The sequence below is a fragment of the Emydura macquarii genome, unplaced genomic scaffold (genome assembly GCF_026122565.2).
Source record: "Emydura macquarii macquarii isolate MOO-44397 ecotype Brisbane River unplaced genomic scaffold, CSIRO-AGI_Emac_v2 contig_312, whole genome shotgun sequence".
In the NCBI taxonomy this organism is placed as follows: Eukaryota; Metazoa; Chordata; order Testudines; family Chelidae; genus Emydura; species Emydura macquarii.
In genome coordinates, this window is record NW_027130449.1 from 1,502,691 (window position 1) to 1,526,776 (window position 24,086).

The 24,086-nt window shown below is 50.8% G+C and overlaps 1 protein-coding gene across 1 annotated transcript in view; it reads right to left on the reverse strand.

Annotated features, from left to right (window-relative positions):
• LOC137163138 (sperm surface protein Sp17-like) overlaps nt 1-24,086 on the reverse strand; it is a 46,176-nt gene that overhangs the window by 5,075 nt on the left and 17,015 nt on the right. The window contains exon 4 of the mRNA XM_067563301.1: nt 6,967-7,181. Coding sequence (XP_067419402.1) covers nt 6,975-7,181 — 207 coding nt within the window. The 3' untranslated portion in view covers nt 6,967-6,974. The remainder of the gene's footprint in view (nt 1-6,966; nt 7,182-24,086) is intronic.

Genomic DNA, 24,086 nt, shown 5'->3' on the forward strand with positions numbered 1-24,086 from the left:
AACACCCACCAGCAGCCACCCTCGCCTCCTGCCTTCCCACACCGCCCAGCTCAGCCAGGGGAGGGCAGGGAGCAGGGAACGGAGCACTGCCTAGCTCGCCATAGGGCAGGACACGCTGGGCCCAGTTCGGCTCCGGTCACTGGCGTTCGGCAGGCGTACGGCCAAGGCAGTTACCCTGGTGAAAATGGGATTCAGGCCCTAGGGTACCAGCGCCAGGTTGTAGTGGGGCCTGTCAGGTGGGGTAGTGCCGAGGGGGTGTAGAGCCTACTGGTCAGGGTGTTAGCCTGGGGCGTGAGAGAGCTAGGTTCACTATAGACTCCCTGGCTGATCCCGGGCCAGTCACTCAGTGCCTCAGTTTCCCACCTGCACAAGGGGCATAGTTGCCCTGCCCTGCACGAGGGCAGCAGTGATCAATGCATTGACGCCTGTGAGGTGCTCAGTTGCTGGGTGACTAGAAACAGGTCAGTCCCATAGATAGAGACCGCACTGGAACACTAACTGCAAGCTCTTTGGGGCAGGGACTGTCTGTTTGTTCTGCGGTTGTACGGCCCCCAGGTAACACAAGTCATAAAGAGGGAAGCAGCCATTCTAATAAGTGACTCATATTTTATGCCCACCCACGTCTATTGTCTCTGGCTCGGGGCTGGAGTGGGTTCACAATTCAGAATCAGGAGCTTTGGCTCCAGGACCAGAGGCCCCCCCCCAAAAAAAGACTTTTACGTTAAATATTATTTCAATTTATCAGAAGCCCCCATTTTAAAAAGGGGCCTCCATCACCCAGCCAGAGGTTTGTGCATAAGTCGTTCTGCACGCAGACTCCACGCTTGCCTAGAACGCTTGCACGCATAGCCACAGAGCCGGCGTGTGGTGCTCGATTCCATATGTGCACGAGCAGAGATTATGTTTCCAGAACATCAGATCCCAATGCAGCTGTTCCTGAAGATCAAACCCTCCTCAGTACCTCCCGCAAAGCCCACTGCAGTCACTCCAGAGTTGAATAATCCCAAGAGCGGATTAAGTGACCAACAGCCTGATCCAAAGCCTCCCAGTGACTTCAGTGGGCTTTGGATCAAGCCCTAAGTGGGTGTTGTGATAAAATCAGGCCAGAGGGCCTCAAAAGGGCGTACCAGGGCCAGAGGGTGAGCCCTAGGAGGCCAAAAACCCTTTTTCCTGCAAGCAGGGGAGAGATGATTGCAGGGCAATTAGAGACACCTGGACCCAATGAAGGGATAGTCCAGGTGTACTTAAACCTGCCTTCCCTAAAGGGAGGGGGAGAAGCACAGGAGGAGGAAGTTACCAGAGGGCTGGTAGCAGCTGGAGGAGACACACCCTCTGCTAGAAGACAGTGCTTCTCTGTAGCTACAGAAGGAAAAAAAAACCTGGCCCCAGCCAGCAGAAGGAAGCTGCAGCAAGGTACCTCCAAGGGGAGACAGGGTTACTGGGGACTCACTGGCCCACTACCAGGGGTTGAAGCGTGAGACCCACTAGGGAGCAGCTAGCTGTTTGCCACACGTGTATATTTAAGAAGTTAGCATCTGTCAATGGCCACTAAACAGTGTGATGAGAGATGCGAGGGTCATTGCCTATTCTAAACAGGGCAATCGGTGGTCACTGTTGGCAAATGTGGACTTTTTAATGGCAACCATAGGCTGTGAATGACAATGTTTGTGTGAAAATGCCTGGCAGTTATGGTTAATTTGAGACTTTCACTGTTACCCCAAGAGTTGGGGTGGAATGAAGGTGCTTGTAGCTTCCTGAAACATTCATATTTAACCTGACATTTTCCCAGCCAGCTTTCAAGGGCAGGGATATAAAAAAATACAGCCCACAACATGATTTTCCTGACAGCTATAAGCATCTGAAAACAGACCCTATGACAAAGATCTCTGCATGAACCAACACAAGACTATACAGGTCTATCGTGTACTACGTCTGTACAGCACCCAGCATAATGTGGATTCTGATGGGGGTGACTAGGCTCCAGAGCAAAATAAATAATGAATAAATATAACTACAAATACAGGCAAAAAACTACATCAAAGCAAGCCTTGGTTGTAAAGTCAAGCACTCAAAAGTTTCAGCTTGCCCAGCTGTGGATGGATTTCCACAGGGATGGCAAGAGTCACATCCCTGACATCAAGGTACCCCCCACACGCCTGCCAAATTCTACGCCCCTGATCCCCTGCATGAAGGCACTAGAATGTCTCAACAAAAGAGCTGTAAGACATTTTTTAACAAGGGCAAAAACTTGTGTTTTTCCCTGAGCTCATTCTCAGAAGTGGCTGAACCATTTTTGAGGGAACTCCCCCAAATTCAGCCTGCCTTGGAAACCTGACATGGAAAATTTTAATCCAAACAGTTCGTTTGGCAAAATTATAAGCAACTGTAAAATGTCAAGTGATTTTTAAGCATAAGCTTCCAGACTCCAATTACTCTACATTTTATGGTGACTTTTTCTCTGAGTGGACGGTGAGCAGCTTGCTCCTAGTCAAGCCGTGATCTAGACACATCCGTCACCAAATGCAGCTCCTGCCCCTTGATTAGACTGTTTCTCTGAGAACGAGGGGTTGCGGAAGCCACTGAGGGTTGAATCCCTCCCGGAGGAGCAGTTTAGGGAGAGGAAGCTGATAAGCTAGTTTTACAAACTTTGAAACTTTCTTTGGGGTGGGAGGCACGCAGCCATGCCTGGGCACTGTTCCTGGAAAAATTAAGCTGCTGTTAAATGTACTAGTAGGTGCAGAGTTGATTTAATTAGTTTCAACACATTTGCATGCTTGAGCGATCCGAGCTCCAAAAAGTGCAGTCAGGGCCACCGCTGGCTCTGCTAATTGGCTTTGTGCCGCGGCTCCAGCAAGTTTTTCTGGGCAGCGACAGGCACGGGAGAGAGGGAGGGAAGGAATGCTGCCTCCTGCTGTGTCGGTAACCATACAGGTTGCACCATTGCTGGTGCAAATACACTAGCGTGTCAGCTGAAAATTTGCTTTCCACGCCCACTTGTGCGAGCAAGACTCAGTGCCACTAGTGACAAACAATTTAAAGCCACACTATCCAATTCTGTACACGATAGAATCCGCAAAGATATTTCGGTGCCTAACTCCCATGGAAATCAAGGGGCGATAGGTGCCTAAAATGTCTCTGAAGATCTGCCCCTAAGTCCATACAAGCAAGGCCCACGCAATTGCTTTTGTAAATGGCATAAGCCGCTTTGGACGTCTGCCTGCAGAATTCACCCCACATAGATGCAATAGGGAAATCACAAGAGATCCTAGCGTCTCCAGGGTTCTGATCTTTTCTGGCACCGTTTGGCCACGCTCTGCCCCATCTTTGTTTGTAGGCACTACGCCCTGCTTGGGTCTACACAGGGTCTAGAATCTGTCCCATGTTGTAAGGATGTTTTATGTTCCCAACTTCTCCCTCTGACGCATCAGGGATGGCCATGGTTGGAGCCTGGACATAGGGCCGGGCGGGCCAGAGCTCTGAGATGGCACCGTGCTGGGCTGTCCAGTTCTCGCTCACATGCGCAGGGTCTAACGTGGGTGACCAGATGTCCTGATTTTATAGGCACAGTCCCGATATTTGGGGGCTTTTTCTTCTGTTGGCGCCCATCACCTCCATCCCTGTCCTGACTTTTCTCACTTGGTATCTGGTCACACTAGATCTAGTTAGACCATGTGTGGATGTGGGAAGGAATTTCCCTCCAGGTCAGACTGGTAATGCCCTTGGAGGGGGGGGGCCCGCCTTCCTCTGCAGTGTGTGGGTGCGAGTCACTGGCCAGGATTATCTGGGTGCATCTCACTGAATCTTTCCCTGCCCTTGCAGGGGCCTTGACCACCTCGGTCCCTCCTGTTCTCTGCCTGTGGCTATAACAGTCTAGTCTCCTGTGGGCTGGGATGCTCTGGTCTCACAGACGAGGCTCAGGGGCGGGCTCCCTGATTCTCACGAACCCCACACGCTGTCGGTGTCAGTCTCAGGGCATTTCATGGCCACCTGAGCGATGGGATCTGTGCTGCACTTGGACCTCTGCCCGTTTCCCCAGGCCAGTGACCACACACCGCCAGCTCCCACGAGAGCCTCAAACACACACACACACACACACACACACACACACACACCCCCGCTCACTGTAGGCAGGAGGCGCCCCGGGACTCAGAATGGTCTTTGCGGGAGGTGAAGTGCTCAGTTCAGCGGGGATACTTGGGGGCTTGAGGCAGAAGCGCCAGGACCCAGTTGAAGCTGCTGGTCCCAGACATGCTGACCGGGGGGGGGGGGGGGGGGAGGGACTGGCAGGAGGCAAGGCGCTGCAGGCAGTGTTGTGGGAAGGCTCCGTCGGAGGAACCGGAGGGGGTGGCAGGCGCTCTGCAAAGGAAGGAGGCGGGCAGAGAAAGCCAGATACTCATTGCCCTCATTGTGGTACCCGTCAAATTTGGCCCTGTTGGCAGATGCATGCTCTGCCTGGCGTGCAGGATGCTGAATGGAGAACTTGCCGACAGATGCATGATCAATAACAACGCCAGCGTTCCTTTAGGTAGCACCTGTGATCCCACAGGATTGAAAACCGTTTCCTATAATACAGGGCTCCCTTCGCCCCTCTGAAACGCAGCCTCCTCCAGGACGCAGTGGGTCAGCCGCCCATCGGCACCCACCGCAGGCAAGCGTTTTACACGAGAAACAGCAAAACCGCTGTAACCCCCCAGAGTTGACAAAACCGGGGCAAGCATCACAGGCTCGGCCACGCCAGTCCAGAACGTGACCGCTCTAGTGAGGTCTGGGGACGGAGCCAAGAGCAAAGGTCTGGGAGACAGACAGTGAGCCATATACAGCCCCCGTGTAATTCTGCTGGCCACACCCAGCGTGGAGTCGGAGATCTCGGCCAAGTCCCACGGTGGCATGGACGGTGGTGTCAGATACAGACTGCCCGGGGAACAGGTAGCAAAGCAGCGTCGTTTCCCATGATATTGGCACTTGGCAGGCGTGCAACGCATGCAGGACCTGCACACCGAGCTCGCCGGGGGGAAGGGGGTATGAAAGCCAGCTCACAGGAGGTGGCCATCGATCAGACCACATAGCTTCCCTCCCCTCTTTGAAGCCCCTCCACTGGCTCCTCCGAGCCCTGAGTCACCGTGAGCTGTCCTCCCTGCCATCACAGCCCGTGGCTGGGATCCCATTTCCCACCCCGCCCGCCCTCTCTCCAGCCCTGGGGCCTCAGCGGCCCACTCATGCCCAGCTTCCACTCTCCTCTCTGGGCTCCCGCATGCACCAGGGCAGCCCCCATTCAACCCCTCCTGAGGAGACCCCCTGGCCCCGGGAGCATGCAAAGTCCAGCCCACTTCACTCAAGTCCTGTCTCCGCCGAGCATGGAGTACGGGGAGAAGAGGGAAGCAGCAGGATAAGGGAAAAGGGGAACAGAGCATTGAGCAAACCCCTGCCAGTGGGTTCCCCACTGCCTCCTGCCTTCTCTGGGTCCCTCCGCTAGACAGCGAACTGCCCACAGCATGGGCTGGCTGTACCGAGGCTGCTATATCCTGGGCAGGGCACACTGCACGTGGCTTGTCCCCATCCCTTGGGGAGAGTGGGGCCATGCCCGCCAGGGACTGGTGCCAGGAGTCAGCACGTGCCCCTGCAGAGGGAAGAATGGGAAACTGGGGAGCCCACTGCAATACCCGGGAGCCTGCAGAGAGGCACCGAGGGCCCCTCCCAGAGACACGGGTTCCTGCGGGAAAGACTCCCCAGCGCTTTCAATGAAGGGTGAGGGGAAAAGCCCAAGTGGTACGTGAGTCTGGGGAGGACAAGGCGACACCTCAGTGGGTGAGAGGCTATGGAGAACATGGCCTAAACGTCGGCCTTTGCCCATGCTCACCTCCCTGCCCCTGCCACCGGTGCCCAGTCACTGGGTCTGTTGTGCGGCTGGGCGGGAGGAAGCCGCAGAGCCTGGCCTGTGTGAATCCTGCTGGGAAAGAGGGATTCCAGCCAGGGGGAGGCAGAATGCTTCTGTTCAAACCACCTGGGCTGGTTCTCGCTTCCCCCGCCCTCACTGCTCCCCCAAACCCCTCTGCACGGATGGTTGCTGGGGGGAAGAGGCGCCCTGGCAAGCGGAGATGGTGGGGGAGCAGTGGGGGAAATAGGGTAGATAGACACACACCAGCTCCACTCCATCCATGTCTCCACTGACTAGAAACTGGCATCCTTCATAGCGAGATTCGCGTGGGACACGTCTCTGAGCTGGGGATACCCAGCCCCCCACACTCCCCGTGTTCCTAACCAGAGGATTCTCTGATTTATAAGCCTGGCCTAGAAGTTTCCCCGAACCCACTTTCTGGTTCTTGCTGCTTTCCGTCAGGTCAGAAGCTCCATGGAAACTGGCTCTACTCTCATCCATTAAAGCAAGAACCTTTTACGGAGAAAGTGCGCTGAACTGGCTCAAACTCTGGAAGTTCTGATACAGCTTCAGTGTGGGGTGACGCGTCTCGCCGGCCAACATTACCGAAACAAATTTCCCCATCCCTATTCTGCAAAGCATGTAGGCTCCATCCCTGGCTTTGCTACAGGCCCAATGTGTGACCTTAGGCAAGTCACTGACCCTGTGTGCCTCAGTTTCCCCCTCTGTAAAATGGGGATAACAATCCTGACCCTCCTTTGGGTCCCTGGAGGAGAAGCGCTGTACGAAGGGCAGGGACTATAGGTTTCCAACCCCCACTCCCTGCCATACTTCTTCGTTTTGCCCTGGAGATCACCTCCAGGCCGCCACTCCCAAAAAAAACAGGCTGGTGGTGGGTGGGGAGGCTGTATACATTTTCTGGGTGTTTTCTGCTGGGTTACAGCATCTTATCTGGGGCTCAGTGCTGGGCACCCTTAACTCCCAATCAAGCCAATGGGCTGTCAAGCCCAGGAATCGGTTCAAATTGTCCTGATATGGCCCACTAGAAGTCCCTGTCCCCCTGCAGGCAAGCGTACTGGTCAGGAGCTCACCTGGCTGGTTAGTCTCCGTTGCGTAGGTCCCCTACACGGGTGCTGCTCGCACACTCGGGGTCCTTGCTTTTACGGTCTATTTCCCCCCCCTTTATCTTCTTCCTCGTCATGTGACCACGGAAACTGGCTTGGATTTTGGCTGCTGCCGCGTTGGCATCGGGGTCGTCTAGTGGGATATCCAGGATGTCTTCGTCCAGCTTAGTGCAGGCCCCTTCCTGGAACAGAGGCAGAGCCAGAGTCAACACAACACACACGGGAGGCTGTATCTGCGGGGGGTCTGGGAGAGGAGCTAGGAAGGTCCTGGCGGCGGGGGGCTAGATCACAGAGAAGAGACAGAGGGGGTCACCGTGTGGGGAGGGGAGGCAGTGAGGCCTGGCTGTGGGGCAGGGTGAGCAGAGGTGATGGCAGCATTGCAGAGTGTGGGGAGGTGCCGTGATCCCAGTGTCATGGGACAGTGGCAGGGGCAGGGAGGAGAGACAATAGCAGGGTCTTGAGGGGCACAGAAATGACTGAACTATCCTGTAAGTGAGCCCCACTCGGAGCCCATAGCTCTGTGCAGTGAACGGGTTGCAGGCTGGCGACGTTATTCAATGGCCTTGTTTCCTTCAAAGGTAACAGCCACCGATTGCACCGCAGGCCCTGTGTTCTCATACCCCGGAGCAGAACAGGAGACCTTTGCTACCCCGCCCAGTCCCACGCCTGCACGGTGGTCCAAGGACTCCCTCGCTCCCCCAGTCACGGGAGCGGCTGGACCCTGTGCAGGCTTCTTGCTTGCTACGGCTTGTGCCGCGGGCTCCAGCCAGTGCTGGTCCAGTTTGCAAGGCCTTCCCTCCACTGTGAGCAGCGACTCGTAAGCTGGCGTCTCTGGCTTCCACGCTGATCACCTCCCGCTGACGCCACAACCAATGTGCTCTGTTTACCCGTTCAAAAGCTGTTTTGTGCATGTGCCTGCCCTGCAAATTCCCCTGGCATCTCGGCGTCCTGCTGGGTTCCCCTCCTCACCAATCCCCAGCACTGTAGGTTCTGCAGGCTAAGCTCGTCTTTCTGGGACCCTTGTGCAACCCCTCTTGCCTTCCTATTTCTGCAGGGATCTGTCCAGTCCCATCACCTGCAGTGGGCCTGCGCACACGTGACAAACTGGAAGTGGTTATGCTCCAGAAATGCCCCAGCTCTCGAACTGCCCCAGCTCACACTCTCATGGCCTTTCTGGCGCTGCAGGTGTAGCAGAGAGCAGGACTGGCTATCATGCACCTGTTCGCCTGAGTCTGCTCCGTTACACCAACAGAAGCCTAGCGTGACTGCACTGAAATCAGCGGCGTTGCTTCAGTTTTCCACTGGCGCTGAGACTAGAATCTGGGCCAAGATTACCACATTGCCACTGAAAAACATGAAAAGAAACAGAAATGAACAATTGTTTTCTGAATCTTCCATGAGGTGTTGAGTTGTGCTAAGTTAATTACAGTTTGCCTAATCTCAGCCCACCGTCTCTTCAAACTGCAATTAGCAATAGGTCCATTACACTTGATTGTGTTGTTTTGCCCGGGAAGTGTTGAGAAACTGCTCGGTTTGTAGGAGGAAGAAAGAACAGCCTGAATATTTTAAAAGGTAGTGATTGGCGGCGGGGAGGGAATTTCATTACAATGTTGCGACTGGCTTGATTGCATTGAATCAGTCCCAAATGCTGATGGTGAGTCTCATCATCTCTGACTTCACATTTCTATTGTGGTTTAAAGTAGGTCACCCAGGCTCCATTGTGTGAGATGCTATACAAACACATAGTAAATGACAGCCTCGGCGCCAAACGCTTTATAAACAAAAAGTGAGAGAGATGCTAAAAAGGTGGCATTATAAAAATAAACTGTGAGTTAAACAAATCTCACTACAGTACCATCAGGATGCTTATTAGCAGTAATAAACAGCAGTCAGGCAGCAAGCCACAGCTACATTAGATAGGGGACAAAAACTATCCTGGGTAAAACCTCTCATGTGCCAAACACAACTGCCTGGGGTTAGTAAGAAACTTCTCGTATGGGAAGGTTAAACTATCAGTGTCCATTACAGGGGTTCTTGCACCTTCACCTGAACATCTGGCTGGCTGCCATCAGAGGCAGGATACTGGGCTAGGAACACAGGGACTGCCCGTGATCCATCTAGCTCTGAGTGTCTTCTGAGCGCCAGATGATTCAAAGGAAGCAGTAAGAACCCTACAGTAGCTATCCTGGTCTAGGGAGGCCACCCATCTGGTTTCATACCAGACGGTCTTATTTTTGGCTGGTTTGTCCCTCATCCAATACCGGGACAGAACTAGACATGGTTTTAGAGGGGGGGCATCATTTTGAAGAGCACTCTGCTCTGCCCCCACCGGCATGGCCTCTCACTCACCAGGGGCAAGGGGTCACACCAGCAAGGATGGCGGAGACCAGCCATTCCCAGTAGGGATGGAATAGCTAGTAGTCCAGGGACATGGAAGTGGACACTTTCTCCTGGTCTCTTATAGGCTTATGTCCTGAAGCAGGAGGCTTAACAGCCCTTCCAGATTTTTATTGTTAACTATGAAACTGGATATTCTTGATAGCCATGTAAATGTCCAATCTCTGTTTGAACCTTGCTAACTCCTTGGCCTGAATGCCTTCCTGTGGCAATGAGTTCTACTGCCGGACCACTGGTCTGATCCAGTGGGGGAAATTCCTATGATATTACAGCTCCATAGAGTCTCCAACTCCTGTGAGTTTGTCAAATATTACTAGTACAGTAACTGGTCAAAGCAAATTCCTATAGCCCCTCATATTAAAAACAAAGGGTCATTAGAGCCCATGCATACTGTTGCACAAGCCATGCTCGATGAACTAATTTATTTGCACCTAGGAGGGCTAGCGCTGGCCCAGCACCTCATTATGCTAGGTGCTGTACAAAGAACAAGACAACAGCCCCTGCCCCGAAGAGTTTATGGAGCTGATGTAAACTAGTGTAACTCCACATGCTGTTGGACGACAGCTGAGAAACTGTCTGGTGGTTTTAATCTGATCCAATTTACCTTGGTTTAAACCTCATTCGAATGTGGATGGGGCCTAAAGTCTCTTAAGGAAAGTCACAGTTTAGATCACATTGGAAGGTGTTACACACACCACTGAAGGCAGAAATAATACAACAGGACCTAGAGAGGTTAGAAATCTGGGGTGGGAACAAACAGAATCACCTTGAACAAATGAAACTAGCACAGCTGTTGAAATCCTATACCAGGAAAAATATTAGAAAGTAGGGAGATTAAGCGAGATCCAGGTCGGCATGAATTTTAACGTGATACATCTCAACCACTAGTAGAAGGGAGTATATGATAAATATGTATGAGCATTTGAAAGGCGTTGAAGCCAAAGGGTGTGTGTGAAAGAACTGGGGTACAAGGGTGTAACTACAACTAGACGAATGAGATTCAGAAAGAAAAAGGTAGAAATCCTTTGAATATCTGTAAGAAAAAGTTTCCTAACAGTGAGCTGTATTCAGCTTGTAAAATTAGTGGGAGATGTCAGACTGCTGCTTACTGTCAGCTGTGGTGCAGTTCTTTTACATGCCAAGTCTATCACCAGCAAGTTCTGTTCTGCCGGAGTCTCTCTCAGACCAGTTTATTACTTAGGTGTTGCTGCTCCCCACAGGTTATGCCCAGAAAAAAATCATGACAAGACTCATCACGTGGAAAAGTCTCCCCCAGGAAGGCCTCACTTGGGAAAGGTAGGGCCTGATTTTAAATACAAGTGAGAGCCAAGGCCCTCACCCCATCTCTGCGCTCATACTAGCTAGGCTTGTGCATTAAAAAGCAGGCACTCCATTGGATCATTCATTTTTAAAAATACAGGCCATTAAAACTCACCTGGACAAAGCACTATACGAAATATACTGCAGGGAGGCATCTGGCCTTGGCTCCTAGAGGACCAACCATGGGGATTTTTGTTAGCACTAGTGTCCACATTTTAATGGAAATTTTGGACAAACATATCCCGTTCCCATCAGAAGTTGTCCAGACAGCTCTAGCCCTTCTCATCGCTAATCACCATGATTTAGTGACAACATCCCCCGCTGAACGTCAGTGACAAATCCCTCTTTAGCCAGGCCCTCCCCATAGACAGACTGCCAAAATCTCTCTTACTAACATCACGCTCCTCGCGCCAACTCGTGTGTGTGCAGGTTGGCCCCTTGGGAGATGATGGCATACTCCCCCTCTATGCACAGGATCCAAAAGTCAGATACCTGCCCTCTGCAATGTGTGCTCTTCTCTTTCACAAGCTTTGGTAACATTCACTCTCCTCTGGTCCCTTTGGTCCCTCCTACTCTCTGCCGGGGGCACATGACAGTCTAGTAATCCCCCAGGGGCTGTAATACCGTGGTCTCATTTCAGTTGTTGGGTTTAGTGTGCGGGTGCTGGGTGGTGTTGGTGATATACGAGTGTCAGACTCAATGGCTTCCAGCCTTAAATTCTCTGACCTCTGAAGCCAGCAGCACCAGGAGGCTGTCACCAGAGACGACAGAAAAGAGCAGGTGAAGGAAAAAAGCTGCAGTGACTTGAAAGCACTAGCATCCCTCCAGAAGGAGTCTGGTTACAGAGACAAAGGAACTGCATGCACCCTCAATTATATACACTAGGAGCTCAGAATAAATGCTCATGGAGCTTGACTGGCTTTCTAAGCCCTAAAGAAACTACTAGGTAGATGGTCTCTGGTAAAACAGCTGCTCAAACTACTCAGCAGCATAATTCAATCCATTCTACTACCTGCGAGAGAAGTCGGGGGCCAACTTTCACAGCCATTTTCAGCACTTGGAACGACACCCCACACCTGCAGTTCTTAAACAGCTATTCCATGGTTCAGCAACAGTGGCTGGGAGAGCTGAGCAGAAGCAGCTTTGGGTGCCCCATCAGCCAAGACAGCAAACACTAACTCTCATGCAAAGCGCTCAAGGATCCAGAACTCCATCCAAATGCAAGCACAGTCATTCCTAGATAACATCGCTCCCAGGCGGCGTCAGTGCCAGCCTGACGACCAGGAGAGGAAGCAAGCAACCGCTCCCAAAACTCGGGCTGGCTGGAAAACAGGAAGATTCTTATCAAAAGACATTTGCGTGAGGTTGGAATTTTTTCCAGTGAAAATTTTCCAACCTGCTCTACCCACAAGCAAAGAATGCCCAAGCCAACAGATCACCACCTAAAACACCACGAGACAAGTCACGCGGGAGAACAAATTGGAGTGCTCTCGATCCCTGCACAGAACGCTCACACAGTACAGGGATGTGCGGCAGAATCATCACCTACAGACCCAGCACACCAGAAATGACAATGAGGTTACACAAAGCACAACGCAAACGGGGAGAGGGACTGGAGCAACAGAACAGCTATTTAAGAGGCAGATGCTCCCTGCTCTAATGGCCAAAATCAGTGTGGGGACAAGACAGATTTTTTTTCAAATGATCAGAAATGTTTAATCAAAAAGCCATGAGGAAAAGCCATGCTTGACCCTGGGAGAAAAACATTTCGCAGTATAGAGCAACCTGCTACTGCATCATAAAGAGGTTAAAACACCCGGAGAAGATTGCACCGATCTTGGACAGCGACCAGAAGGCATGTGTCTGTCTCATGTGGGGAGAGGGGTTATAAACACTTCACTGACACTAATGTGGTTCCTCATAAGTATTTGAGTTGTAACAACAAGCAACCAGCAGCAGTAACTAGGGGTGCCTTGAGGAAGTTCTACCAAAGGGTAGCAGTTCCGTTGGGAAAGGCGGAGGAGTATAATCTGTGTGACCTTATGGAAATGTATTTCAGCAAGAAGGGGGCCCTAGAAGTCCTTCCTAGCGACCGATAACTAAGAGGGTCTGGAAACTGTTATATTATTAGAACAGCTGAGAGAGGGAGAACTATTCTCTCCAGAACTGATGAGGGTTTCTTAAAACGCTAGGAGGAAGGGGGCTCGCATAGCTCATTCCTGAAGAGTCAGAGACCAGATGTACCCAGCAAGAGGCTCAGAGATGCTGGCCAGAGAACCACGAGGTTGGGAAGCATGCTGAGAAGCCAGCTAGATTGGAGAAGCAAACCCTTGATACGCAGACAAAAGAACTTGCCCACCAAAACAGCTGATCCTGATGGGAGAAACATCGCTGAGGAAAGACCAGACCTGAGGGCGTGGGGTCTGTCACGGGTCTGTCCATCACCCACCTTCACCTTCTCCCTGGGCATAAGCCATACCCAAAGATTGCCAACCCAAGCTGGGGGATACTCAGTACACACCTGGCATGGCCCAGTCTGAAGCCAGACTTTTCCTCCGATTTCTTTTTCACTCTGTGTCTTAGCTGAGCGAGAATAAAGACAAGACTAAACTGAAGTTTCTTAAACACCGTAATGGGATAATTGGTGCTCTGCCAGCATGACTTGCCGACAGAGTTCTGCTGCCAGTACTGACTCAGAAGGATGTCTCTGACATTAATTCCTGAAATTTTGTCACACACACACTCTGCTCCAAGTTACCTTTAAAATGACACCTCCTTCGCTGCCGTTCCTTGAGAACTTCGTGCTATGATCAGACTGCGTGCTTTAGCATCTCGCTGGGCACAGTCTGTCACAAACATTTCATTGATTTTTAAAGGCATTTCTCATTTGAATCTGCACATTCAGCTTGCAGGGGTTCATGCCTGCCTGCATGTGAAACTTTCGAGTGGTTTTGCAATGCAGAAAGACCCATTTGGGGTTGGGTTTTTTTTTTTTTTTTTTTTTTTGTACCACCACACTGCTAATGCAAGCTGCGAGCCTTTTCGGCTCTTGTGTTTTAGGGAATGTCTTACTGATGCCGATGGTGAGAATAAGACTCTTTTTCCTTTCTCATTAGGAGGGTGGTGAAGCACTGGAATGGGTTATCTAGGGAGGTGGTGAAATCTCCATCCTTAGAGATTTTTAAGGCCCGGCTTGACAAAGTCCTGGCTGGGATGGTTTACTTGGGGTTGGTCCTGCTTTGAGCGGAGGGTTGGACTAGGTGACCTCCTGAGGTCCCTTCCAACCCTCATCTCCTAGGATTCTTCCTGCTCTCATTGAGGACGGACTTCCAGAACCTGAAGTCCCCTACTGAGAACGTTGTTCATCCAGCTCCCGTGCGTTAATAGCTGAGCTCTGCTTGTTATCGAGGCTGGCACGGTGGTCATGGAAGGAGAGGCTCAGACATTACAAATGGCCAGTATCAGCCTTTCACAAGCAGAACGGCCTGTGCTATGGCCCTAAGTGAGCACAGGAAGGGGGGGAAGGGGGCAATAGCCTTCCCCCTTGTTGATCCCATATAGAAGCCACTGTCGCAGGCTCTGCTCTCACCCAAGGAGGATGAGGAGAAGCGGGGCCCCGACACGCAGCACTGGCTGGGTGTGCTGGACCACAGGCTCTGCCTCAGCCCAGGACAAGGGGCAGCAGGCACACGGGGAGCACAGAGAAGTTGGGAAAGGAAGAAACCTCAGACCTTGGCTCTTTAACTCTAGCCGTCGCTAGAGAGAATCTCCCCCGTGCAGAGCGTCCTGTTAACGACCCCGTCCGGTACTTGAGGGGTTTTAGGGACATGTCTCAACACCCCATCCAGATCAGGGCCCTGGAGAGCTACAATGTGAATAAAGGAAGTGAGAGGCTCACCTGGCAGCTCAAAGAGCTAGGAAGAGAGGCCAGGTCCCCTGACTCCCCGTTCAGCTCCTGCTTCACTGGACCACGCTGACCCTGCCTGTGCTTGGGGTCTTCAGCTAAATCTCTCGAGGACAGAAGTGCTTTTGGAGGGCCAGAAGAGCCCCCTAAATACAGCCTCATCTTCTCTGCTTCCTTCCCCAACTCCGAGCTGGCGTTTGCTTTGGCCATAATGTCATTATTCCAGTCCCGGAGCGATCTAGCCGTTCCAGCTCCCCTGCCTACAACTATCTCTGCAAGTCACCGCATGTCTGGCAGCCCCTGGGCTCCTGTCTCTCTCACCTTCTCGCTATGGAAACGGGGCCACGTCCTCCCGCCCAGTTCGAGGAACAGCACGACGGGGCTGTCGTCTGGTCTTTACACTCCCTCCTGACTGGCTCAGACTTGCCTCCTGGATCTCGGGTCTTTCTCCTCGTATCCTTGCTCCTCACACTCATTGGCCTCTTCTATCCCTTCTCACAATCGCCCCGCCATTGGTGCAAGTGCCTTCTTCACCTGGAGCTGTTCTCTGCATCGCCCCAGCTCAGCTGCTGCCTAGCGGTCTCAAACCTCACCTCAAAACAGCCCTCCCTTCTCATCTTAAAGCAGCCCTCCCCACCCTCACCTGTGCCTCGGAACATCTCCATGTCAACCACCGGCTGGCTGCGGGATACTTTATCACAAGATGCTCTTATAGCGTTTACACCAGATCACACTCTAGAAGCTATTTTCGGATCTGGTTTGAATGGAAGGCTCGTTACAAAAGCAGGCGGCACCAACACAAGCTGTACAACACGCGATATTAGGTGCGCCAGAGATGGCTCAGTGTCCAGAGGGCGGGGTGTGATACCCCTGTCTAGTGCTTGGCATCAGGTCTCCTTCGGGGGGCTGGCCCCAGGCACTGTGCAAGCCTGCAGCTTACAACTAGAGTTCTCCTTGTGCTCAGCTGAGAGACGCTTTCATAGAGTCATAGCAGATGAGGGTTGGAAGGGACCTCAGGAGGTATCTAGTCCAACCCCCTGCTCAAAGCAGGACTAATCTCAGCTATATCATCCCAGCCAGGGCTTTGTCAAGCCTCAGCTTAAAAACCTCTAAAGATGGAGATTCCACCACCTCCCTAGGTAACCCATTCCAGTGCTTCACCACCCTCCTAGTGACAAACTTTTTTCTAATATCCAACCTAGACCTCCCGCCCTGCAACTTGAGACCGTTGCTCCTTGTTCTGTCATCTGCCACCACCGAGAACAGCCTAGCCCCATGCCCCCTGGAACCCCCTTTCAGGTAGTTAAAGGCTGCTATCAAATCCCCCTCATTCTTCTCTTCTGCAGACTAAACAAGCTCAGTTCCCTCAGCCTCTCCTCATAAGTCTTGTGCTCCAGCCCCCTCATCATTTTTGTTGCCCTCCGCTGGACTCTCTCCAACTTGTCCACATCCTTTTTGTAGTGGGGGGCCCAAAACTGGACACAATACTGCAAATGCGGCCTCACCAATGCCGAATAGAGGGGAATAATCACTTCCCTCGATCTGCTGGCAATGCCCCTACTAATGCAGCCCAATATGCTATTAGCCTTCTTGGCAACCAGGGCACACTGCTGACTCATATCCAGCTTTTTATCCACTGTTACCCCCAGGTCCTTTTCTGCTGAAGGTTCCAGATCTAATCTTGGCTAACAACCAGGCAGCGTCAGAACGTGTCTGCGGCCCCGGCTTATTGTGTGCGTGACTCCTGCATTCTGAGCGGGATCCCATACAACCCCCTCTGGTCTCGGGCAATTTCCTCCCATCTCACTTTCAGCATCTGTCAATTACTAATCGCACTGGCCCGTTGGCACAGAAAGGACTTAGGAGGATCCAAGGGAACTGTCTTGTGTTCTGGCCAGTTGAGCTCTGACCATTCAAAACTCACAAGCCTGAATCGGTTGTGAACGATTGTTTTATTCCAGATCCATCCTTCATGACACACATCAGACACGGGTTACTCCTCCACAGGGGCCTGGCTTCTTCTCCCACAGGAGCCAGCCACAATCCTGGGCACCAATTCTTTTTCCACTCACCCACTGTAAATCAGGAGTCCCTCGACTGGAATGACTGGAGTTACTCTGATGTATGGGAGAGCAGAACCAGGCCCTTAGTGTCTGAGATCCTAAGGGAAACAAGCACCCCATATGCGGCAGGGGGAAGGGCCAGGACTCTACCCACTTTCGGCACCTGCTCTGGGAGGGGCGCACACACACTACAGAGGTGTAGCAGCTCCCGCTTGTGCTGCGCAGTGGCATTCCATGGTCTCCGTAGGCACAAAGACTCTCGGAAATGCCCCGCCGCTCAGCACCCCCATCTCCAAGAGGGGCAGGGGCTTTAAAAGGCATAACTGGGCCCTAACCACGCCAGCGTGGTTGTGAAGTGCTGCTCTGAAACACGGAGACTGGGTTTTCATCCCATTCAGCCCATTAAAAGATGAATCCGCCATCTCCTAACTGCTGTAAACAAGCTGCTATAAACAACCCAGTCCTGTGGGAAACGGTAACACGGCAAATACCAACATCTCCCAGCTTTGCAAATCCGATAACAGGACAATTGCACTTTACCACTGTACTACAGTCGTGGGCATGCATTTCAAACCCAGCAGCAGCCAGCTACACAGGTTGCTGGGTCTCCCTGCAACAATTCAAAGGTTCAGAGATCCCAAGGCCAGAAGGGACCATCTAGCAGATCATCTCATCTAGCTTCCCTAAAATAATTCCTAAAGCAGATCTTGTAGAAAAACATCCAACCTTGATTTCAACATTGCCAGCTATGTAGAATCCACCACGACCCTTGGTAAATTGTTCCGATGGCTAATTACGCTCACTGTTAAAAATATGTGCCTTATTTCCAGTCTGAAATTGTTTAGCGTCAGCTTCCCCCCCAAAATAGATTGTGTTATCCTCTTCTTTGCTAGACTGAAGAGCCCAGTGTTAAATATTTGTTCCCCATGTAGGTATTTACAGACGGCAATCAAGTCACCCCTTAACCTTCTCTTTGTGAAGCTGAACAGATTGAGCTCCTTAAATCTATCACCATGAGACATGTTTTCTAGACCTTTAATCATTCGCAAGGCCCCTCTCTGTTCCCTTTCCAATTTAGCAACATCATTCTGGAATGAACTCCAGCTCTGTCTAACTGCGGACAGCTTCAATTAATTAAGTGCTTTTGTCATTAGAAAGTGCAATTCTCCTGAGTGCTCAGAAGGAGAAAGTATCTGGTTGCCCAAAGTTCAGAGTTTGGCTGGTGGCTTTTCCTATCAACAACAACCAAAAAGCAGCACTTTTCCGGGTAAGTGGCAGTTGCTGCTTTTCCCCAGCAGCATGGGAAAGCGTTTTTGTTTTCCCTGCTCTCTTCCTCTCCTTACCGCAGGAACAGAAATAAGCAGAGAGACTCCCACACACAAACTAGCTTTTCAGCTGGTACCATTATTATTTCATGTTCAAAAACCCTGCAATAGACGCTGCCCTGCCATGCAGGGGAGCAGATTTAAGGGTCCAGAGCCGGCCGCGAAAACAACTCAAACAGACCCAGTTCAGTCCATTAGCCTCCTGCTTTTACTTTTTACAAATAAACCTGCTTCCCTGCCGCTGGTCATAGCCCGTGCCTGTAACACTATAACATGCCTTGGGTAGAACTCCCCACCGCCTGCCCCCAAACAGCTCTGTGCCTAGGGAAAGGAAGGTGTGTCTGCACCCTTCAGTTGCTAAGACCAGTTCAGCAATGGCAACAGACCCCGCATCCTTGCTGCCCTGGCACCTGGATTTCAGACCTTTGCAACAGGGAATAGTCACCTGCATTTTTTTCGTTTCTGGATTAAAAAGCAAACCCGCTTGTACGTACATTGCAGCAGTCCATCCCTGATGCCAGTCCGCTTAGGAGCTTTCCAGGCAACTGGAGGCTTAAGCAACGGGACGGGAAGAATCTGCCTTCCTGCTTCACTTGTAACTTGGCTTTGCCCTGCTCTCTCCGGATCCGCTCCTTCTGCAGGTGCTCAAGTTGACAGAGCCTCTTGCCTACGTAACCCAGTTCCTCCTGGTTGCAGAGCCTATCAGACCTGCTCACACAGCCCCAGTTCGCTTCATGCTTTTCATTTTTTTTTTTCCTCCTCTCCAGTTTATTTCACAGCAACTCCCCTTGCTTCTAACACATTTTAAACACTTAAAGGGACAGGCAGCCGGGAACCAGATTTCCTACACTATAAATATATCAGCGGAGCAAATAGTCTCAAATATTTAATGTAACGTGGCAAGTTCCACAATTCTCCTTCATGAGGGCGTGTGAATGTTTGCCCTGATGCTTCTCTGCTTTCAGGGTGTTCCAGCCTGATCAAATCTGCTATTAAAAATAGATCTGGAAGAGAAAAGGAGCCAGAGCTGGATTCTTCTCTCTTACACTGAGTTTCTGTCAGTGTCATGCACCCTGGACTCAGGCAGGAGTACGTCCACTAAAGCGATCCCATGGTGATCACTAAAGTGGACATAGTCCTGCCTGACCCCAGGGTGAGTGGGTGGAAAAGCAGCCCCATAGATTAGACTGACATACAGTTGTGAAAGCTCATAGCACCAGAGGGAGAAATGTACATTTACACAACTTGTCTTCCCACATATTGCTTAGGGTCCCAGGAATCACCATGTCAGATCAAACTGATGGTCCAACCGGCCCCATTCCTGTCTCCAGCAGGGGCAAAGACCAGATGCTTCATCTCCCATAAGGGGAGTTACTTCCCATCCATTGGCCTAATGCCAGGAAGCACTAAGGGGCATCTCACTTGTTTAACACGGACATTGGCTAGATCATCATAACACCTGTGTTCTTCCTGCTCTGGTCAGGAGCTTCTGACACTTCTTGGTTGATGCAACACAACTGGCTATTGATAATCAAAGTTTCACTAAAGAGACACAAGACAGGCTGAACTGCAAAAGAAGAACCAAGCAGAGGCAATCTGGAGGGGTGAAGTCTGCACTATCAGTAGAGGGACACTGATCTTTTCCAGAACTGTGTTTTTTTTTAAGTGAAATCAAGCATCAAATCGTTTGGCGGGTGGAAACCACAAAATCGGGACAAACACGCCCACCCATCACACAAGCCTTGTGAAGCTGAACCCTGCCCACACAGTGAAGCACAGCAAATTGCATCTGACCTACATATGCAGAGACACCCCCACACACGACACACAGCTGTACCATGCCCCCCCTTCTCACAGTGATACCCCCGCCCAGAGCGCTAGCCACACAGGACACAGACCCTGTTATCCTCAGTACACACAGACCTCCCCACAACTAACTGACCCCCCAGCATACACACACCCAGAAACACGCTGGAGACACACAAGCAGGCCTGGATTAACTAATGCGCATTTTCCCAGAGCCCCCATCTTGGGAGGGAGGAAATAACCTCCCCCCCAAAAAAAACAACCCAAAGCCAGGAAGGGACAGGGCAAGACATCGCAGAGGAAGGGCTGCGTCTGCGCACTGTGGCAAGACCCAGCGGACCGGAGCGAGGAGCCAAGCCAGCCTTGCCACAGGACGTGTATGTGGGGTATGATGGGGAGCAGGCCGGGAGAGGGCGTTAGAAGGGGGAGGGATGGAGGAGTAGGTCAGGAGAGTCAGGGAAGGTGTAAGTGACAGGCGTGGAGCTGCTCCGTAATCATTGATGAATACTGCATGGGCCCCAATTGTTGGGATGTCACTGTGGGGACGCGCTGGGTTAGTTCAACATGTGGCTTGTTAGGGAAAACAGGCTAAGCCACCGCTCAGGAAACGCTTGCAGGGTATTCAGAAAATGCCCAAACTGTTAGCTTCCAGGATCCCAGCTCCAGCACAGATCCAGAACTGGTTCTGATCCCAGTGCCCGGGCCTGAGGCCCAGAAGATCAAAAAGACAGTATCCATTTAAAAGGGTCTCTCTCGTGGGAGTGTTGTTGGGGCTGTTGTTCAAGAGGCACCAGGTTAAAACCCAGGCACCTGCTGGGATGTCAGAAGACGCTCAGCCTGCTTCCGTCCCCAGCACAGGACGCAAGGCTTTAGGTAAGAGGGACATGCATGCAAACATCCTTTTTCTCGACATGCTTTGCTTCTCCTGCAGAGTAACCAGGATGCCTTGGTGTAAGAAGGCTGGCTGGTCACAGCAGCACAAGAGAAGCAGTGAATTCTCGCCAGCCCCAGGGAATCTGGCAGGCAATCAGTAATGTACTACTACTTCCAGAAGGGATGGCTCAGGATTTAGTTTATCACCCTCTACACTCCATGTTTCTCTTCCCCTTTCCCTAGCATTCTCTCCCAGGTCCGCGGTTTCTTGGGGAGGCAGCTCCCACAGCCTGTGCCCAAATGCCCCCAACTTTAGGACCTTTCCCCCAGCAGATGTTTGTCTCTTCTCCTACCCCTTTCTAGAGCTGGTTTTCTCCTGGGTACAGACACTTCAGCCTCCAAGCCCTCTGATATACTGCTTCCACTCAGGGATGAGCTGAGTCTGGCTTACAGAGCCCAGACCACTCCCCACTCCCAGCAGCTATCTTTGGTAGCTTCTGTTTAATGTCCTCCAGAGATAACTAGCTGAATGAGATTATATCACCTGTTTTCCCCCCAATACAGAACAGAAAAATCGATTGAACACATCTGCCTTTCCTGCATTGTTATTTATAGTTCTATTATTTCTATCTAGACCAGGGGTGAGGAACATCCGGCCCGCGGGCCGTATAAGGCCCGCGAAATCATTAGGTCTGGCCCGCGGGCCCATTCGGCGGGAATTCGGTGGCGGGGGGGGGGGGGGGAATTCGGCAGCAGCGCGGTTCGGGGGGGGGGGCAGTGCCCGCCGCCGAAACCCTGCCGCCGTTTGCCGCTTTTCGGCGGCAGGGGGGAATTCGGTGGCGGACACTCATCAGGCCCTTGGCACAAAAAAGGTTCCCCACCCCTGATCTAGACCAATACCGTTGTCAGTTTTCTTTTTGTTCCCCTCTGGTTGTCCTTAATTCTGCTGGATATAGATTTCTCCTTGCATACTTTTGCTTACCTTATCAATTTTCTACAGTTCCTAACTTCTGGTGTATAGTCATTACTACTGCCTTCTCTTTTCTTCTGCTTGTTACATATTTTAATGTTTTTTTTATAACTGCCTTCATTTCCCCTCTAAAACCAGGTCAGTTTTTTTAATCAGCACAGCCTTCTTCCTCAGTTGTGGGATTGTGTCTTTCTGGCCATCTAGTATGGTGCTCTTAAATGATTCCCAATTGTCATTCACATTTTTCTCATTTAATTCTTCCTCCTACCTGGTTTAGCTCATAATTGGTTTTGGCTTTGTGAAATTGGCCTTATTAACGCTCCAACTAGAGACGTTACTGATCTGGACTTTATCCTGCTTGTAGATTATAAATGTGATCAAGATGTGACTGCTTGTTACCTAAGCTGCCATTACTTTTTAGTTCTGTGATCATTCCTCTTTATCTGTTGGGACAAGGTCTCACGTAGAATTTCCCCATGTTGGCTGCAACGCTTTTTGAATTAGGAAATTTATTTAGGAAATAAATATACATTTAGGAAATGTTTAGAAATTCCAAGGATGTTGTAGGACTGGCAGTGTGAGACCGCCACAATATGTCACTCAGAGTGAAGTCCCCCGAGATCACACTTTTTTCTTTGGTTACGTATTATAGATAGCTGTGTAAGGAGCCGGTCATCCTATTCCCTAGTGTGATTTCATGGTCTGTAGCAGACACTGACTGTTGAGTAGTTCGTGTCCTGCCTACCTTGCCATAGCTAACACAGCTAGACTATTATGGGATAGCTCAGCCAGTTCTGTCTAGTCTTAGAATAAGAAACTAAACTCGGTCTGTGTGTGTTTACATCTCCCTTTGTTCCTGTCTGCTGGTTTCTCTCTGAGTGCAAGTAACTTCCAAGTATCCAAACATAACACCAACTAATGCGCCATCTTGTGCTTTATCTGTCAGGACATTGATCCATAAGCATTCAAGATAATTTTCTTCTGAGTTGTCAGTGACACGGAAACAGGGGATGCCATTTTTTACATAGAGCACCCCTCCCCTTTTGCAGATGCAATCATTTCTAAATCGGTTATAACCATTGTTTTTAACATTCAGATCATGTGGCTCAACCCGCCAGGTTTCAGCGATACCAACTAGATCAAATTTATTCTCATAAATGAGCAATTCCAGTTCCCCTTGTTTGTTGCCCAGGCTCCCTGCATTGGTGTATCGGCAGTTCAAGAGTTTTTCTCTTCACATCCTTTGATTCCTTGATTAATTTTGTTCTCAGCGTCTCGATTTTGTGCCGAGTGCTCATATCGTCCCTCTCTTGACCCTGTGCTTTTGCTATTAGTTTAACCACCTCCTGACTAATCTAGCCAGCCTGTTCCAAAGCAGATTGTTCCCCCTTCTACTGAGGTGATGACCATCCAAACTATAGGAAGTATTATGTGCATTTAACATGGGCGAATTGAGGCAGAGAGAGGAAAGTGGTCAGATTTTTAACAACCAACAGCTTCCGCAGTCTGACCCTAAGTGACTTCCCTGAGCAATAATGTATATGCACTATGGGGCAGAGTTAAGGTTATACTGGTTTTTCATGCTTTGCTTTGCAACCTTCACATGTTTTTAACATCACTTATTGTATGAAATGTTATATAAAGTAACGAACTCGTAGTCATATGAGACCTCACTGTAGTGCTGTCCCTGCCATTAGATCTGTGCAGAGGAAGAGGGGTGAGACTTCTGGATTTGTGTATGAGAGCTAAGTAAGAGGGTGAATATTAGCCTGGCTTGACTATGTGTTTTCTGTGCAGAGCTCCCCTCCCAGCTCGCATTAGCTTTCTCTTCCATAAAATAGGGCTTGGAAGTTGCTAGGCAACCTTACTATTTTCCTTCTCCATGTGCTGCTGGTTTTCAGCCCTTCTTGTACAGAGCCCAGGGGTATATGGGACTTGCTTTTAGGGAATCCCTTGTGCCCAGGTTTCAGAGTCACCACCATCATGTATTATTTGTATTTCTGTAGCAGCTGGAGACCTCAGCTGAGATCAAGGTCCTTTTGGGTACTTACATATAGCAGGAGACAAACCCTGTGTCAAAGGAGTTACCCCATAAATAGAGAAGACAGACGAAGGTGTGGAATAAGGGTGCATTATCTCCATTTTACAGATAGGGAACTGAGGCACCGAGAGATTAAATGATCTGACTCTGGTTGCACAAGGAGACTGTGGGAGCTGAACCTATGTCTTCTGGACCCCAGTTAATGTCCTTAACCACAAGACACTCACCTGGTTTCCAGAGTGCCCCTGGAGTTACGCTGCGGGATGCCATGTGGCCTCTTGTCTGAGGGCTGCTGTTCCTTCATCATTCTTTGATGATAGCAGGCGCTACAGTTATTCCCATTCTGCCATGTGCAGTGGCATACCAAGAGGGAGAGCAGGGGGAGGAG